This window comes from Gossypium hirsutum, chromosome D06, assembly GCF_007990345.1.
Source record: "Gossypium hirsutum isolate 1008001.06 chromosome D06, Gossypium_hirsutum_v2.1, whole genome shotgun sequence".
In the NCBI taxonomy this organism is placed as follows: Eukaryota; Viridiplantae; Streptophyta; class Magnoliopsida; order Malvales; family Malvaceae; genus Gossypium; species Gossypium hirsutum.
The window spans coordinates 63,268,476-63,288,280 of record NC_053442.1 but is presented as its reverse complement, the minus strand read 5'-3'; the positions used below and the strand labels follow the sequence as shown (position 1 = coordinate 63,288,280).

General features: G+C 35.9%; 2 protein-coding genes across 2 annotated transcripts; one reads left to right on the top strand and one right to left on the bottom strand.

Moving 5' to 3' along the window:
- Window positions 1-1,259: 1,259 nt before the first annotated feature.
- On the bottom strand, window positions 1,260-4,943 carry LOC107962386 (protein TRIGALACTOSYLDIACYLGLYCEROL 4, chloroplastic). The gene is made up of 4 exons (XM_016898757.2): window positions 4,176-4,943; window positions 2,967-3,324; window positions 2,402-2,733; window positions 1,260-1,596 (listed from the first exon to the last, which is right to left on the bottom strand). Exons 1-4 carry the CDS (start codon window positions 4,686-4,688, stop codon window positions 1,399-1,401), a joined length of 1,401 nt encoding a protein of 466 aa, XP_016754246.1. The 5' UTR covers window positions 4,689-4,943; the 3' UTR covers window positions 1,260-1,398.
- An 8,143-nt stretch (window positions 4,944-13,086) lies between these two features.
- Window positions 13,087-19,805, top strand: LOC121218630 (acetyl-coenzyme A synthetase, chloroplastic/glyoxysomal). The gene is made up of 18 exons (XM_041096148.1): window positions 13,087-13,578; window positions 13,738-13,884; window positions 13,999-14,154; window positions 14,241-14,363; window positions 14,485-14,653; window positions 15,131-15,213; window positions 15,311-15,412; window positions 15,494-15,582; window positions 15,690-15,780; window positions 16,169-16,282; window positions 16,681-16,757; window positions 16,857-16,935; window positions 17,089-17,157; window positions 17,236-17,411; window positions 17,537-17,593; window positions 18,091-18,181; window positions 18,286-18,384; window positions 19,247-19,805. Exons 1-18 carry the CDS (start codon window positions 13,222-13,224, stop codon window positions 19,430-19,432), a joined length of 2,265 nt encoding a protein of 754 aa, XP_040952082.1. The 5' UTR covers window positions 13,087-13,221; the 3' UTR covers window positions 19,433-19,805.

Genomic DNA, 19,805 nt, shown 5'->3' with positions numbered 1-19,805 from the left:
AGAAATGAGGTTTGGGAATCAGTTATAGCACTCTTACAACGCCCAAAATTGGTACATTGCTAACCACGCGTTGCCAAAAAATTCAAATTTGGAAATGCGAAATCTAATATTTAATTATGATCCTTCAAAGCATTCACAATCAATAAAATAATTTATGTTTTGAGTGAATTAAATTTTGAAATAAAAAGATTTTCGATATTTTCTAGTGTCCATGAAAATGTTGAAAACTCGTGAATTCACTTGGTCAAAAAAAGGGTATCCTATTGCTAGTACCATCAATAAACTCCATACTAAAACAACGAAGGATTCATCAATCCAATTAACTTAGAGACATTACCTCATTATTTTGAAAATTAATTAAAATCATATTTAATTCAATATATTCATCAATTCAATATTTTGATTACTCAACTATTAATTTTTCTGAATTAATTACTAAAAATTTTAAAATTAAATATTTTGATCACTCCCTATTAGTTGTCATTAGATAATGACGAAAAGCTAATATGGACTTTTTTATTAGCCTAATAACCAATGTAACTCTTTAATATTTACATAATCTATCAATATGATCTCAAATATATAAAAAAAAAATTCAACAAATTTAACCCTCAATGTTTACAAATTTTGATTTTTTAAAATTTTTATAAAATTTGAAATTTTAACCCTAAAATCTAAAACAAAAAATCTCTATTTGGTAAACTTTTTTTTTTCTCTTTTGCAATTTTGGTAAAGCTCTTGAAGCTACTAGATTTTCCTACTAGACCTCTAATTGAGTTTATTAAAATAAAAAACTATTTTTTTATAAATAATATTATAATTTGAATTCAGTTTAACAAATTTGTTTTCAAATTGATTAGTGGGTTTAAGTTTTGGAGGAGCTAATTAAAATTTTTTAAAAAAATTAGAAGTTTAATGAGATTTAAAAAAAAATTAAGGGTTCTAATTAAAATTTTATAAAATAAATGAGAAATTTCAAAATTTTGAAAGCCTAATTAAATTAAAATTTTCAAAAAATAAAATTCAAAAGAAAATTGGATTGTTCCAAAAATACCCTCTTGCCACCATTACCGTCCGCCCTGAAATTGACCAAACTCAGTTTCCTCATAGAAAAAAAATCTAATGATAACATCTTATTTAATCAATCTTTGATATATCATATTAAATAGCTAAGGAAAAGAAAAAAAAAAGGTTTTTCTTTTAGTGCTTGAATAACTTTGTTTTTTAATTTTATTTTAAAAGTCAAATGGAATTCCCGGTGAGACTCGAACTCAGACTTGAACTCTAATATTTGACGGAATATGAATGAGCACTCAACCGAGTCGATATGTGAAAAGGTGAGGAACATCCTTGAAATAATTGAAGAACATACACAAAGGGCAGAAAGAAAAAGGGGGTTTAACTCTCGAGAAAACGAAGCTCTACCATGAACTCTTGATGCTTTGGGGAATACCAAGCAACAGCCTTTGCGGACCAAAGGACCTGCAATGCATATTCAATTGCAAACACTGGTTGGTCTGCTTGTATGTGCCAACCTTTGTCCTTGAAATCAATCACAACCCCTGAATCAACTCTAAAACTGAAAGGCCCTGCAATCTGTGCAAAATGCATATAAAGAATTTTACAGCATGAATTAGAAACCAGAGATAGGATGGCAAAACTCGAACTATCACATACATTTCAAACCGATCTGTCTCTAATGGAGTTTTTAATTTCTTTCTTTGATTGAACAGTAAATGCAGGGTGGGTGAGGCAGACGTTTGTTTTTTTCCCTGTTTGAAAGGTGGGTATGGAGCAGCTGTGATATCTACTTGCGTCAACCCGCCCCCAATGTTTAAATTACTATTTTACCCTTACATATATATTTGACTTTTAAAAGGATAAGAATATAATAATATATTATAAACCCTGAAATATTTAGATGAGATACTCTTAGATTAATCTTCAATGTCCCAATATCTATATGTCTAATGCACATTGAAAGTACTGAAAATAACTAACAAATGTCAAAGAGGAGAGGATGTGGTGGAGCGGTTATGGACGTATCAAACATCCATGGTGGTAGTGGTAGTATTCAAGTTCTAACATCCACGCAGAGTGGGACAAGGTTGGGGCAGAGCACACTAACAATGAAGCGGTGATGGATTTAACAATATCAGCTCCGAACCCGATTCATTACTATCCCTACCCAGAAAATGCCTAAGAATTCAATTTGGTTATTGGAAAGCCCCGTTTAACATCGAAAAGTAAAATAGCCAGAAATGGCCAGGACAACCAACGGCATGCACAGCAATGCAAAGTAGATAAAGTGTTATTAACCAAATATCAGAAAAAAATTTGCTGCCATTCATTTTTTTAACATCCTAAATCGAAAGGGTCGAGATTATTTCAAAAGACGTACCTGCTGCTGAAGTGAAAGGGAGGTAGTTGGGCAGATCATTTTAACTGCTTCTGGACTAGGCTGGTGTGAGTTCAAAAGATCTTGAACTAATAGTGTGGCACCTGAAAGGAATTTAGAACCAGAAGGGAAATCCATGCGAACGTGAAATCTTGTAAGATCAGAAACTAGCCGTTGGAAGTTCCCGTGCTGGGCCGTAAATGACATGGATGCAAATATATCCCCTAGAAGGGTAGATTTTAGAGTTGGATTATGATATGATAACTGCTTAATATCTTTAGCATCTTCAACTAATCTGACCGAACTCTCCCCAAAATTTGCACTCAAAACAGCACCTATGCATATAAAACAAGGAAACTTTTAGTATTTCACAATAGCTGCAGTTATCGATATGGAATCATTCATGAAATGAACAATTCCTGCAAAAAACTTTGCAACAAATGGATTGACTATATGATAAAATCAGAAGAAGTAATAAGTACAGCACATGGAAAGAAAAAAAAAATCCCCCTCCACTATAAACATCTAACATACAGTCAATTCAGGGAGTCAATCGGGTATATCTTACCAATGGTTCCTGATGCTGAAACATGGGGATTTGAAAGGAATACGTCATACGGTTGAACCATCTTCAGTTTCTGAGCTTTGCTTCTCCAAATGTCAACATTCTTCTCGTAAGAAAAGGCGCATTTAGCAGAAATGCCAGGAAATAGAGAAGCGGGGACTTGAGCAATGGGATCACCTTGAAATTGCTTTGGTGACCCATGGTTATGGTGTAGGCACAAATGATAACTGAGACCAGAATCCAATGGAAGAGAAGCCAAATCAATTGCCATGGAGAAAGGCACATCCCAGTAAGTACCAGTCTCTTTGTCCACAAAGAGAGCAGGCCAAGCTGCATCCACTGTCAAATTATGATGTGGAAACTGCCAATGACCATAAAATATGAGGAAAAAAAATCAGAACATTTAATGTTGTCATTGCCAAGGCCTGAGCCTAGGCATGCCTACACCTTGCATTTTAGCACTAGACAACAAAAGCACCTCAGATCCTTTCGAGCAAGGTCCATTTGATCAGACTCAGGCCTAGTGAGCCTATGTGCACTTTTTTTTGTAAAGCTTTAGTCATAAAAGAAGCTCAGCCGATCAAATTTAGCTTTAATTTTTCACTAGACATTGTTTGAGCATTCAACTATAGACATTGTTGAGGGGGCCAACTCCCTCGGGAAAAATCTTCGAAGTGTCGTCCATCGGGCAGCTGGACCGCCAACAATAGAAGATACTGTCCCTGTGTTGTGCTGGGGTTTTGTCTCACGCCTCCACAGAGAGTGTCTTCACTCTTGGTGGGGTTTGAATCCCTGACCTATGGCATATAGGTCATTGTGGGTGACCGTGTGCCTACTTATGGACCATTGCCTCAAGACACTCCCCCTCCAAGAACTGGACACGGCTCTTAACGAAGGTGGGAGACAAAACCTGGCATGACCCAGGATAATACCTTCAATGATTGGGGGCTCGGTCGGCTGCCTAGGGGACGACATTTCAAATACTTCTCCCAAAGAATCGTCCCCTCAACAGACATGAACCATAAGTAAATCATGCACATTAAAACAATTGCCTGTTTTGTATATAATTACATATACAACTCACACATATATACATTTAGTTCACTTATGCTAGCCTTTTTTCGCACCTTATGCCTGAAGCAATATAAGGGTTGTAGTGCCTAGAGTGTGCCTTGCGCCCTATATGAAATAATTAATGAGAAAAGCACTAACCTTATGACGGAAAACAGCTTTCTTTCTAGGAATGGAAGAGGAATTATGAGCGTAATATGAATCAGAGCTTAAAAGCAGAGTGTCATCAGGGGTTAACAACACTTCGGAAGAGAACCCAAGGGCATACAATGACTTATCAAGAAAAAGCTTCCCAATTGATTTAAGGTCACGCTTACGCACACCATCTCCACCTCCATTTTCCTTTAAAGACGACAAAAACTTACGCAGGTTGAACTGACCAAGCAAAAGAGCAGACCAATTCTCACTAACAGGGATGCTCAATACTCGCTGAATTGTAACCCCAAGGTGATGGGTATAAGAGGGAAGAAAAGGGGCAGCCATGAACCGTTGCATGAAATCGATCTGGTTAGGCCTGAAAAGTTTAGTCCCTCTTGATAAACCCAAAGGTAATGCCTTCCCTGGAACAGCACGCGCCGCTCCTTCAAGGGTACGAGGGGTGGAAGCGTCCAATTCCCATAATTCACCGTCTATTGCCCATCGGAGCTTCTTCATTGTCGCCTCAGTCACACTCACTCAACCCCAGAAAAACAGAATCGAATCGATATACTAATTTCAATGCTTGGTGGCTGCTAATGCTAGTAATAATTCTTGGTAATCTACTTTGCCTGGCCCTTTCAATTTTGAATTCCCCTTCTTGGTCTTCTTCTTAATTGGCTAAAAAACAGAGGCAAATGCTTTGAAAATAACGGTGCAGAAGCAGCCCTTTACGCTTTGAAGTTTAAACCCTCTTCAGGAAATGGTTACAGCAGAATCTTATAGAAAGGTCTAATTTGGTTTTAGTCCCTGTATTGTTCAGAAATTCAATATTAATTTTGGGTTAATACGATTTTTGGGGTATAAAAAAGTTGTTCTCACAATAGGATTTAAACCTTTTTTTTGTGTAAGTTAGTCTTTAAACTTGTCAATTGTTCACACGTTGGAACCTGAAAATTTGGTAACTGTTCCCACATTCAGCCTAAACTTTTTTGATCCAAATTAGTCTTAATATTTTCTTGAAAACCCTAAAGTTTAGGGATTAACCTGAAAAAAAAATTTAAGCCATAATGTGAGAGCAGTTACCAAGTTTAGGCTCAAATAATGATTAATCCTTTAATCTATTTAGAAAGTTTCACTAGTATAAAGACCATACAATTGCAACTATAAAACCATACATGTATAAATTACAACTCTTCAATTTTACCTCTCGGTCACCATTTCACCCAATTAAGCAATCTAATCCAATTTATCTCAAGACCTCATTAAATTAAATCGGGCTAATCGAATTAATGCTCAATAGGACCAGGTTTAGAAATGCTCAATAGAACCGACAAAATCTTTGAATCAATTAAAGGTTTGAAGTGTTGAATCCATGAATATTGAAACCCAATTGATAAAACGCGAAATCAGAATAGTAAAATACGAGAAATCTATTGAAATACTAAAACAATTGCAAAAGGTACAAGAAAGTTCACATGCTTTTTTACTAAGAAAGACAAAGTGCAAAAAATCCTATAAGAGAGTTCTCTAAAATCTAACCTAAAATAGCTAGTATTAAGAATCTATCCAAAAGTCTCTCAAAAATGTGTCATGAGGTATCCTTTATAGTCTAATACAAATTGACCTACAATTAATAATTTTCCCTCACTTTTAGGGTTTGATGGATTGAAAAATGCTCTTTAGAAATTTAGCCTCATTGGGGTCGGTGTCGTGATATCCACGTCTTAATGTTGCGACATCAACGACGAACTACTTCAAGGTGGGTGCTTTTGGGATTTAGTGTCACGACAACAACCTTCTAATTTCGCGGCCTCGTCCTTAGGTGATTCGACTTCTACAAGTTTGAAAACTGTGGCAGGTGTTGCAACCTCAATAGCTCAATGTTGTGGCCACATAGGTGGGTGTTGCGACATCACACTCTTGGTGTCGTGACTTCAAATATAGTCCACTCAGATGTGTGAAGTGATGAAGTCCAACTCCTCAATTGATAATAAAGGCATCATTTCGGGACATCAACACCTTGATGTGGCGACATTGGCTCCAACTGAGACTCTTCTCATCAACCAAGTGTCTGAAATAAGCTTAACTTTAAGATTAAGTTCTTGGCCTAAACTTGTCATTTTATTTCAAAAAGCATAAAAACACAATAAAAATTAAAATTAAGTAAGAAATCTAATAATTACAGAAAAGTACTAAAAGATTATACAAAATACTCATATTTTAAGTGTTTAAAGAGCTTAATTTGATGTATATAAATACGACATGACATTGGGCTTAAGTATAATATTAATCCACTTTATGCTTGTCCAAACCTGACTCGGCCTAAAACATAGATCTAAAATTCTGTCCAAACTCACTCATATTTGTAAATAGCAAACCAAGCCCATTTTAGGCTTGCACATTTTTTTTTATTTTTTAAAAACATATTTATATTTTTATATTTTTACTTATTAAAATTTTATATGTAGACATCTTCATATTTATAATTTTTTCATAATTTATGACTAAATAAATTATAGCAAAAATTATTGACATATATGATCATTGTTATATGAATGAGTATTCAATATTAATATATATATATATATTTTTAAACCTCGTGTGTTAGCCTGATGGCTAAGGTTTTCGCCGCTCCAGGTATAGTTTGTGTTCGAGTTGTGCAAGTCGCATTACTATTAAGGCTTTGCCCTCCTATTGTAATTCACAAAAAATAAAATATTGATATATTTTTATAAGAAAATTAGATTGAAATTATATTATTTTAAAATATAGTCAATAAAAACACATGTCAAATAATTAGTATGCCAAATGACAATTTCTTAATTATACCATATTGAAATGCTTTTCTTAATTGTAACTTTAAATTGATAGTATTTATATATATTAAATTGCTATTTTAAATTATGATAATTAATATATATGGTAATTATATCATGATAATTACTCTTTTATTACATATGATGATAACATTATGGTAATTGCTGTTTTTATCACCTTTAATATATATGGTAATAATATTATCTTAATATTTTACTAAAAAAACCCCATTTCTAATTTTATTTACGAAAATGAGTCATTTAAAATTTTATTTATCGAAATAGGCTAAAAAAATTCAAAACACGCCTACATGGAAATATTTTAAGGAGAAATTTTAGAAAAGCGCGTTGACGTAGGTGCACTTTAACCCGTGCCCGGACTATTTTCAAAAAAAGGTCAGTTTTTTTAAACTATTATAAAAATAGATAATTTTTTTCAAAATTTACGAGAATAAACCTTTATAAAGACCTAAAGTGACAACAATATTTTTTATTTTATTTTAAGGTGTCACCAATTAATGTAAAAATAAAACTTACAAAATAGATATTTATATAGACCCAAAGTCTCATTTCAGTTGTTTTCTTAAGCAATATGGGATGTGAGATATGTGTATATATAGAGCTATGAATAGGTTTGCAACTTGTTTCTAGTGTCACGGGGCTAGACCTTTCGTCTCGCAATCCGTGCGGCCTTAGGCGATCCGTTTGCTCCAAACTCGCCCAAGTCAGCCTTATCTCAATGAGGATTCTTTAAGAATTCCTCCAAGGCACCAATTGAACAGCGGAAGCGATTTAAGCCAAAAGAAGCTAAGCAAAAGAACAACAGAAAGAGCGCTCGCAAAGTGTTTTAGTAAATGCTCTCTACTTCTCTTATTCACAAGGAATAATTAAACAATTCAGGAGTGAGTACAAATGAGGGGGAGGCTCTCTATTTATAGTTGAGCTCCTCCAAAACCGACGGTCAAGATACAATTATATCGACGGATGAGATTTAACCATATCCCTTAATTTTAGGGATTTACAAGATAAGCCTTATCAAATCTAATCTAAACTTTACAAGATAAGATTCCCTCTATCTTCTAAGATTAGTTACCATATTTTCCTAAGTTGCCATCTCTTCATTATCGGGCCAACTGGGCTTCAATCTGACAGGCTTGTCCAATATCTCTTTGAATCGGGCCAGTTCTCGTAGTCCAAATGATCCCCATCTGAGCAACAGACCTCCATTGGATGCATTTGGTGCGCTGGTCACGGGCTTTGAACTGCGGCCCGTGAAATTCTCCCCCACCCATTCTCGCAACGCCCTCGTTGCGACTTCTAAATGGCACTGACTTGATTCGCCTCGGTCTAGTCTCGTCGCCTTAGCCTTTCCCTTTCTTCGGGATTTTTGCCTCGGCTTCCGTCGCTTCTTAACTCGAGCCGTCCTACTCGTCGTATTTACTATGGTCAACTGTCCCACATGCATCGCTTCTTTTTCTTTGAAGTCTGATGCACCACCTACCTCTCCCATAGGTGGAAGCCTTGTCGATGACTCGGCCAACTCCGACGCTTCACTCAACTTGAGCCTCATTGGTCTCAGCTTCACTGTTTTCATCGGAACTCTTTCCTCTAAGTTCGATGACAAACTCACATTTTCCTTGGGTGGAAGCCCCTCCGATGACTCACCAAGCTCAGACGTTGCCTTTTTTTTGACTCCGGCTTGCTTTGGACAGTTTCGCAACTCATGCGGACCACGGCACAAGAAGCACTTAATTTGCTTCTTTTTGCTCCTCTTTGCCCTATTGGCTTCGGCTTTTCCCTTGCTCGAACCAAGCTTCTTAGGCTCATTGTTTGCTCCATCGTTCCCCTCGATGACAGACTTCCTCGGACACTTCCGCAACCTATGCGGACCATGACACAAGAAGCACTCCATTGGCTTCTTCTCGCTTTCGGCCTCCTTGGCTTCGACACCCCTTGCGCTCGAACCAAGTATCAAGGCCTTACCCACCGGCTTCTCCTTAAGCGCAGATTTCTTCGGACATTTCTTCAACATGTGTGGACCGTCGCAGAGAAAGCATTTTAGCTTGTCCCTTTTCCTCTTGGGTTTTTTCTTCCCAACTCGTGGTTTCCCATTACCACCATTGTCGCTGTTGCCATTGCCATCAACAATGTCTTCCTTGTGATTCATTTCACATACGCCCCTTTCCTCGGACTTGGAAGACCCAAGCTTGTCTTTCCCTAGACCAAGCTTAACCACGGCCTCAACTACCGTCATGGCTTCCGACAGCTTTTGGACACCTCTTTGTTCCACCTCCTGTCTGACCCACGGCTTCAATCCCTTTTGAAAAGCAAGCAATGCTTCTTCATCGGTCACATCTGAAACTTGGAGCATGAGTTCCTTGAACTCTCGAACATACTCCCCCACTGTGCCCTGTTGCGTTATCCCTTGTAACTTTGCCCGAGCTTCTTCCTCGGCAAACTCTGGGTAAAACTGTCCCTTCAATTCGCATTGGAACTCTTGCCACGTCCCAATCTCACCATGCCTTTTATCTGTGGTCCTACCTCGCCTCCATAAAAGCGCAATGTCAGTAAGAAACATTGAAGCAGTGTTTACCTTAATCGCATCCTCCATGATGCCTTTGGCACGGAAGTAGTTTTCCATCCTCCACAAGAAATTGTCCACCTCGCATGCAGACCTTGTCCCCACAAACTCTTTCGGCTTCGGGACATGCTCGTTATTGAGTGCTGCATTTGCCACTCCTTTCCCCACGGCTGCTTGACACAAGGCCAGCTCTCCCTCGAGCTCCTCTATTCTTGTGCCCAAAGCCCTAGTCGTGGCCATTGTTTCCTCCTTCAAAGCCATCATCATGGCCTCGAGAGCATCGTTCCTTTCGGACAGTTTATCCCTGTGTGAATTAAATAACTCGTTTACCTTGTCCATGGTGGAATCAAGAGACATCTTTACATAGTCTCTGGACTGCTCCTTCCAGTTTGCTATGTGATCCTCGACCCCATCGAGTGCCTCCTTTACATCCTCCATGGATCCCTCGAGTTTACCCACACGTTCCTCTACTGCCGATATTGTCTCCCTCAAAGACTTCCTCGCCCACCTTTGTTCGAACTCTTCTTTCGACATCCCAACGGTGCCTTTGAACCAACAACTCAGATATCACTTGGTTCAAACCTTGGCTCAGATACCACTTGTCACGGGGCTAGACCTTTTGTCTCGGAATCCGTGCGGCCTTAGGTGATCCGTTTGCTCCAAACTCGCCTAAGTCAGCCTTATCTCAATGAGGATTCTTTAAGAATTCCTCCAAGGCACCAATTGAACAGCGGAAGCGATTTATGCCAAAAGAAGCTAAGCAAAAGAACAACAGAAAGAGCGCTCGCAAAGTGTTTGAGTAAATGCTCTCTACTTCTCTTATTCACAAGGAATAATTAAACAATTTAGGAGTGAGTACAAATGAGGGGGAGGCTCTCTATTTATAGTTGAGCTCCTCCAAAACTGACGGTCAAGATACAATTACATCGACGGATGAGATTTAACCATATCCCTTAATTTTAGGGATTTACAAGATAAGCCTTATCAAATCTAATCTAATCTTTACAAGATAAGATTCCCTCTATCTTCTAAGATTAGTTACCATATTTGCCTAAGTTGCCATCTCTTCATTATCGGGCCAACCGGGCTTCAATCTGACAGGCTTGTCCAATATCTCTTTGAATCGGACCAGTTCTCGTAGTCCAAATGATCCCCATCTGAGCAACAGACCTCCATTGGATGCATTTGGTGCGCTGGTCACGGGCTTTGAACTGCGGCCCGTGACACTAGACAATATTCCTTCCTCTCTCAACCAACAACATAAGATTAAAGGCTACATTATATTTTATAATTTTTTTACAAAACAATTTCTATTTTTTTTTATATTTAGTTAACATTTTCTCATATTATAAAATTATATTTTTGAGATCTTCAACCTTGTTGCATTTTAGAATTGTTAGCATATATACAAAAGGACTTAAAAAAAAGAGAACAAATTGCACATATGAAACTTATACATGCAGTAATCTTCTATTCAATTTTAAATGTTTGAAGTTAATATCTATGCAATTCTAATTTTTAAAATAATTTTCCATTATTTTAAATTAGAAGTTATACTTTAATTTTTTATTATTTATTTTATTTTATGTTATGAATGTTTGATTAATAAATTAAATAGTGAGTATTTGGTACTCAAATAGTATTTTTTTTTGTAATTTAAAAAAATTGATATCTCTTTTTTTTAAATATTTTATTATACTTATTCATTTTTTAATCCTAATTTTAATTTAATTTTCATCGAATGCTGATAAATTTATTTCAAATGTATTTTGACTAGATATATAATCCATTTAAACAGATTATATAATTATGTTAAAAAAGTTTTTTATAGAAATATATAATATACATAAAATATGATAATTATTTTTCATATTTTTATATCTAGATTAAATTACATTAGTAGTCACTTAGCTATGATTTTTTGGCTATCGAATTATAAAAACTTACAAGATGATCACTCAAATATTAGTAATTTTTTAAATATTTATTTTTAATATTTTACCATACTCATTTTATATTTTATAATTTTTTACTTATAGAGTTTAAATTTTTTATTTATAATGTAACAAATGTTAACTTTTTGTAAAAAAATTTAAACTCTATAACTAAAAAATAAAAAATATAGTGTAGCCTTTAATTTTATATTGTTAGTTAAAAGAGGAAAGAATCCTACATTGTTTAGAAACAAGCTGTAAACTTATTCATGAGTCTATATATAAACATATCTCACATCCCAATTACTTAAAAAAACAAGAGAAATGAGACTTTGGGTCTATATAAAGATCTATTTTGTAAGTTTTATTTACACATTAATTGGTGGCACAAAAAAAAAATGGTGTTGCCATTTTGGATATTTATAAAGACTTATTCTCATAAATTTTAAAAAAATTGGTCTATTTTTATAATATTTTAAAAAAGTTATCTTTTTTGAAAATTTAGTCTGAATAAGGGCAAAAGCGTGCACTTCAGCGCATTTTTACTGACACAGGGTAAAGCGCATTCCTATCAGTATGCTTTTATGAAATTTCTCCTTAAAATACTTCCACGTAGGCACGTTTTGGATCTTTTTAGCTAATTTCGATAAATAAAATTTTAAATGGTCTATTTCCTTCAATAAAGTTGGAAACGAGATTTTTTTAATAGTAAAATAGTGGTTTTATTATCATATAACTGTCAATGTACTCTTTTATATCCACATGTGTCGACCACCAATAAGAAAAGGCCACTTGTCAACATTATAGCAAAGACAATTAAATTGTTTTAGTGTACTCATATCATTTAAATTTTTTTTAGGATCAAAATTAAGTGGTATATTTTTATGATATTACAAATGTAATTTTATTTTTTTAATAGTTTATATTTTTATATTTTTTAAAAGATTAAATCAATATTTTATTATTTTTGATGTTGAAGTATAATTTTACCATTATTAACTTAAAATTTTATAAATTATAACGAGATCTAAATAAAAAATTTTCTATTTTAAGAGGGTCAAGACCTCTACTAGCCTCTTAGTTCTGCCACTGCAATTTCTCAAAACTTTTATCACGCATTTCAATAGCTTCAAACTCAAATCTTGATATGCAAAAGAGTTCACTCTCTTTATAGATTCAAATCTTTTGAAAACAATTGTAGTAATTGCGGAAGGGAACATAATTTAATTTTTTTATATCATGATTTAAACTTATTAAATTCATGATACAAAAATCAAAATCCTTCTTTAAACACTCGCAAAATAATCCCAATAAATTTAAACCCAGTCACGAGTATATCCTACAACATTTGAAAACATTGAAAAACTTTGAACATTTAAATAATAAAAATAGAAATCAATTTTGTATTGTCCATCCATATTCTGTAAGCTCATTAAAAACTAAGCACTAGTTACGAATTTTATCCGAAGCAAAAATTCAACTCTCAACCTAATTAAGGAAAACAAAATCATTACTGTTTTACTAAACTCCCGTGATTCTCTTATATATATTTTGTGCTATCTGATAAATGATATTTCCAATGCTATGGGCATATATATATATACATGGAAAGAAAGTAGAGCAAAAGTCTGATGGTAAACTATAGGTAACAAATACATACACATAATGGAAAAGTTATAACTTTATAGCAAAGCTTTAAGCTTGAACTATAAGATAAAATGAAGAGCATCAGCATTTCCCCCCGTCCCATCTTTCCCCTTATACTCCCACAGCTTGAACATCGCTACAAAATATCCCGCCTCAACCATCGCTTGCCTCTTCTTCACCTTGACGGTGCCGGTCGATCACTCTTGTTGATGGCCTCTCTCAGCAACCACAACCACAACCACAACCACAACCACAACCACCATTTCCGCCACGCTGATTCCAATGCTTCTCCGCCTTCCTCTGCCGTAGCCAAGATCTCTCATTTGAAGGCCGTTGTTTTGGGTGACGCTCCTGCTTCTGAAGAGGACGACGTCGTTCTCCCTAGCCATGACTTTTCTCGTCAGGCTCTCGTTCCTTCTCAGCAAAAGGTTTCTTCTCATTGTTTCTTGAATTGAATATTGCTTAATACTGAATTGTTATATATGATCATGGATTTACGGTTTCGCTTTGATCTGAGTAAATTAGCTTATGATTTGGTTACGTGGTTGTTGTATAATTGGCAATTCTGGTGGGTGATGTGAGATCAGTACCTGGAAATGTATAAAGCATCGATAGAAAACCCGGCTGGGTTTTGGTCAGGCATTGCATCATCGGAGTTTTACTGGAAACAAAGATGGGGAGATCAGGTTTACTCTGAGAATCTCGATGTGAGGAGGGGGAATATCAAGATCGAGGTCTTTCATTCATTCATTCTCTTTTAGTGTCTTTTTTGTCTTGTATTCTTGTTTAGTTTAACGTTTGGGTCTATGTAACTGTAATCTGTTCCTTTTGTTTCTGGTCTTTACCAGTGGTTCAAAGGCGGCATTACCAATGTGTGTTACAATTGCTTAGATAGAAACATTGATGCTGGACTTGCAGACAAAATTGCTCTTTATTGGGAATCCAATGAACCTGGCTTTGATGCTACTTTAACTTATTCCCAACTACTCCAACGAGTTTGCCAGGTCTCTTTCAGCTTTTGTATTATTAGCTGCATGTTTTCGGTTTCGTTAATTGGAATCACTTTTGATTTGTTGCATCTTGTTTGCAGCTTGCTAACTACTTGAAAAGTGTTGGTGTTAGAAAGGGCGATGCTGTTGTTGTTTATTTGCCTATGTTAATGGAACTCCCTATTACTATGCTTGCATGCGCGCGCATTGGTGCAGTTCACTCGGTACATGACTCCTTTTTTTGCACATGAAAAAGGATGAACGATGTCAAACAAACAATAAGAGATTACTTTGCTAATTTCTTCTTTATCATTGGACGAATTCCCACCCCCATTGCACTTTCAGGTTGTCTTTGCTGGGTTCTCTTCAGAATCTCTTGCCCAACGAATTGTGGACTGCAAACCCAAAGTTGTTATTACTTGTAATGCTGTTAAAAGAGGTCCTAAGACCGTCTTCCTCAAGGACATTGTTGATGCTGCCCTTATTGACTCTGCCAACAAGGGGATCTCTGTAGGTTGGTAAAATTTAAGAAATTATTAATTTTTTGAGCATAGGTTCCTCCATACTCCACAGCAATTCATGCATATTTAGACTGGGCAAATGGAACCGATTTAATCTCATCAACTTTTGCTTAGTGCTATACAATGGACCACTTATCTTTAACCTAAATTTTATTTTCTATATAATGAAACTTTTGATACAACAGTATTTCTTTGCTCTACTGTTCCTTCAGTATGTTTTAATATCCAAGGGGGAGGTGGTTGCCAACTGCTCTCACATAACTGATGGAGAGTACCATGTGTTTGTCAGATCTAAATTTAACATATCCAGATCTTTAGCATCATGTAGAGCATGATGGATGCTTAACAGGTCGCTGAGTCTTTAACTTTTAGCTACGTTGCTCTGCTGATTTCTATCACTAGTGACACTAATGTGATTATTTTTATGACTCGTATGCTCTCTATCTATATTGATATCTTCTTTTGTGCAGATGTGTGCTTAACCTATGAAAACCAATTGGCACTGAAGAGGGAAAAGACTAAATGGAAGGAAGGAAGAGATATATGGTGGGAGGTTAGTGTAAAAACAGAAAATTATTAAACTTTGATGGTTCCTGGTTTCAGTAACCGTAATTTTACAATGGAGTGACGTTTTCATACTTCTTTTCTAGGATGTTGTCCCAAAATATCCAACTTCTTGTGACGTTGAATGGGTGGATGCAGAAGATCCCCTTTTTCTGCTGTATACTAGTGGGAGTACCGGGAAGCCAAAGGTATATTTATTTTGATTGGTTGAAATATTTTACATAGTTTCTCATATTCCTTTCTTATGCTCTAATATGAACTTTCAAAAGGGTGTACTTCATACAACTGGAGGATATATGGTGTACACAGCTACAACATTCAAATATGCATTTGACTACAAAGACTCTGATGTTTACTGGTACTTTGGACACTCTGCACCCTTGTGCTCTTAAAATTTTATAAATTCTTGCTGTTTATAATTCTATTGTTGCCAAGTCTTTGTTAACATCTTTTGCTTGATTTTAGGTGCACAGCTGACTGTGGTTGGATTACAGGGCACAGTTATGTTACTTATGGACCCATGCTTAATGGAGCTACAGTTCTTCTGTATGAGGGGGTAAGGGTTCACAATTCCTATTTGACACGGATAAAGAAATTATAAGCTTCCAGTATTGGCAACTAGTCTAGTTTTATATACATCTGGCACACGGATAGTGTCTATGTTGTAATTTTTGGTTCCCTGAGATTGTCATTGAGGACTAAGGAGGCAAAAGAAGTGGCAACTAATCTGGATTAGTTAAAACATGCTGGAAGAAACATAATGGTGTATGGAAGGTTTGACAAGTCATGGTGTTTCTGAAAGTTTATCTAGAGAGCAACTAGGTTTGACAAGCCATTAATAAGCACTAACTGCCAGATTGTTATAGCATTTAAACCAAATATTTTTGTTAGAATATATTATAGATGTTTCAGTAGATAGCAACATGTCCTATTGGAATTTGCAGGCCCCAAGTTACCCTGATCCTGGACGATGTTGGGACATTGTTGACAAATACAAGGTGACCATTTTCTACACTGCCCCTACCTTGGTGCGCTCTCTCATGCGTGATGGTGATGAGGCAAGCTATTTCTCTAATCTTGTTTATCTTGGGTTCGGGATGTTTATCAGAGATTTTTTGAATAAAGAGAGTTCTTTGTTTCTATTTTGCTTCATTTATTTTTTATATTTGATACTCACCTTCATAATTTCCACAGCTCCAATCTACTTTTGTCTTCAATTTTCATTCAATATTGCTGTCTAAAATTAAGTGGGAGTAATAAAGAAAGGAACTTGTTTGAGTTTTGCAAGCATTCAGTCATTTTCTTTGATTCTGGAATGAAAGTTTACTTGCATGATCTACGAGACTATCCTTTGGCCTGCAAAGATCATCTAGTGTGTTTGGAGAAAACCATCGCTGGAATTCTTCTTGATGTATTTCCAAATTTGTATTGATAATCACTATTGCTGACTGTGCAGTATGTTACACGCTACTCAAGGAAGTCCCTTCGTGTCCTTGGAAGTGTTGGCGAGCCTATTAATCCAAGTGCTTGGAGGTTCTCAACTTTATAAGTTTTCTTTGTATTTTTTGCCTCTTATCTCTTTTTATATATAAACAAACTGTTTCTCACCTAAAAGGGTCCCGGTTACTATAGGTGGTTTTTTAATGTAGTTGGAGGGTCAAGGTGCCCAATTTCTGACACTTGGTGGCAAACAGAAACAGGTGGCTTTATGGTAAGTACTTTTCTTTTTTCACGTTACATATTTTGGGAGCATCTCCTCTGGAAATATTCTCATAACTATTTTTCACTTGGAAATTTAGTTGATTTTTCTCTGCTTTACATGATATTTCAACTTTTGATATGTTTTCCTCGTCTTAACTGGCAGATTACTCCTCTACCAGGGGCCTGGCCACAGAAGCCTGGTTCTGCAACCTTTCCTTTCTTTGGAGTCCAGGTTTAACACCCTGCTGTTATATAAAATTAGCATTTTTCTTTTCCTTTTCGTTAATCTCTTCTTATTGTATAACGACAGCCTGTCATAGTGGATGAGAAAGGAGTTGAGCTTGATGGTGAGTGCAGTGGCTACCTGTGTGTGAAAAGCTCATGGCCTGGTGCATTTCGAACTCTGTATGGTGACCATGAGAGATATGAGACAACATACTTTAAGCCATTCCCTGGATATTATTTTACTGGTGATGGATGCAGCAGGTATGTTGGTATAACCCTGAATTTGCTGTTTCATTAGTTTGCATTTTTTACTAGCATAGTGAATTTGATTCTAAGCCACCCCTATACTTATATCCATTTATTCTTTGTTGCCGGTTTCATTTCAGGGACAAAGATGGGTACCACTGGCTTACTGGAAGAGTTGATGATGTTATCAATGTCAGGTATTCCATTTGAAGATAAAATACCATGGAGGCCCCTGTACTAGGAGTTACATCGCATTTTGCCCATTCTACTCAAAAAATGGTCATATGAGTCCCTCTATGTTAGATTAAAGAGAAAATTGGTCCCTTCTGTTAAAAATTTCTTTCCTTTGTACTGTTAAAAACTAGTGTGGCTGACAGAATAATCAGATGCCATATGGTGTTCCACATGTAGCTTATATTGATGTACAAATACCAGTTTTTAACAATAACAATGGATTAAATTTTTAACAGAAGGACTAGTTTGCTCTTTGATCTAACATACAAAGATTAATTTGCCCATTTTTTGAGTAGAGGGGCTAAAATGCAATCCAACTCTAAGCATAGGGGCCTCTATGGGACTTTCACCTCCATTTTAATAAAGTTCCGCAGTTATCTGGAAACTAGCCAGCCTGTTGAATGTTCCGTCTCTGCTTCTTTTCTATTGCCTGTCAGTGATATTATCTCAATGTTTGCAGCGGGCATCGTATTGGCACAGCTGAGGTGGAATCTGCTCTAGTTTCTCATCCTCAGTGTGCAGAAGCTGCTGTGGTTGGTGTTGAGCACCAGGTATGCTAAGGTCTTGATGCATTTATTTTAAAATTATATATCAAGTAGCCAAGAGACATGCTTGTGGTTCATAATCCTAAGCTTTCATTTTCCGTTTCCCTTAGGTTAAAGGGCAGGGCATATACGCCTTTGTAACTCCAGTGGAAGGCATTTCTTACAGTGAAGAACTCAGAAAGAGCCTTATACTCACCGTGCGAACTCAGGTTTGAATTATTCCTATGGGTTGCTGCATAAGGACAAATTTAACCTAACGCACCTTACTCGATGAAATTGTTGGTACTAGCATAATCTTGGTCTGCTGACAAACTAGCAAAAAAGTAAAAGAAGAAAAACGTTGTTGCTTGCTTATGCTTAGGAACTCTCATATTTAACCTACATGATATGTAGAATATAAATATGAAACATGTAATAGATTAGTGCTTGTTTCTTTTAAGAGATGATCTACACCGTCACCATAGACATATTAGTTGGTGAATGTATCTGAGAAGTCCCTCTATTATATGGACCTGATCAAATTAGTCCCTCTACTATTAAATAAATCAATTTAGTCACTGTACTATTGAAAAGAATCGCATAAGATCGAATTGAAATAGAGTAAACATTTATTGTTTAAAAAATATCATTTCCTGTTTAACAGAGTTAATATTTTGAAAGTTTTTATAGTTCTGTAAATGAAATCTAGAATTGAACTACAATTGAAAAAAATAAATTTCAAAATAATTTTTATATATTAAATGTTAACTTTGTTACAATTTGGACTTATTTAATTCTTTTTAATAGTATAAAGATTAAATTGATCTAGTCCCTATAATACAGCAACCTCCCAAGTACTTTAAACCCATATTAGTTCCTAGTCAGCCTTGCACTTTTTGAAGTGTGGTCCTTGAAAAGAAGACGTGGAATTTAGATGTTTGCTATGGTCTCTAATAGTTTTCAAAATTTGTTGCTTTGACCATTACCATTCAGTTGAATAAAAAATTTAAACTGTAGCCGTAGCTACCGGTGTCCTTACATCCCGATTAGTTAAACATTGGTTAGTTAAAGGTGCATGTGGGTGGCTTGCAGATAGGAGCATTCGCGGCACCTGACAAAATACATTGGGCACCTGCCCTCCCAAAAACAAGGAGTGGGAAGATAATGCGGAGGATTCTGAGGAAAATCGCGGCCAGACAGTTGGATGAACTCGGAGACACAAGCACACTGGCCGATCCAGGTGTAGTAGACCAGCTTATTAAACTTGCTGATACCTGAAACTGAAACAGAAAAACACACTAAAGTACCTAGTCAAAGAACCAACTCAATTGCACACTTGTTGCTGGATATCATTCCCATTTCGACAGTGAGTTCAGTATCTTTCTGGCTCTTTATTTTTATCTTGATGGCTTATATAGCTTCATCTAGTTTGATTTTTAAGTACTTAATTTGTCTCTTTTTTTTACCCATCTTTGGAGGTTGCTTCATCCATATTGATATTTTTATTTTCTAAACCCCCCCCTTCCCGGCCCCGGCCAACCTAATCTTTGTATGTATGTAAACTAATGTACATTTGTACTCTTTCAAAAATAATATAGTGATATGATAATAATAAATTAATAAATGAGGCTGAAATTTCCTGCCCTTTTCA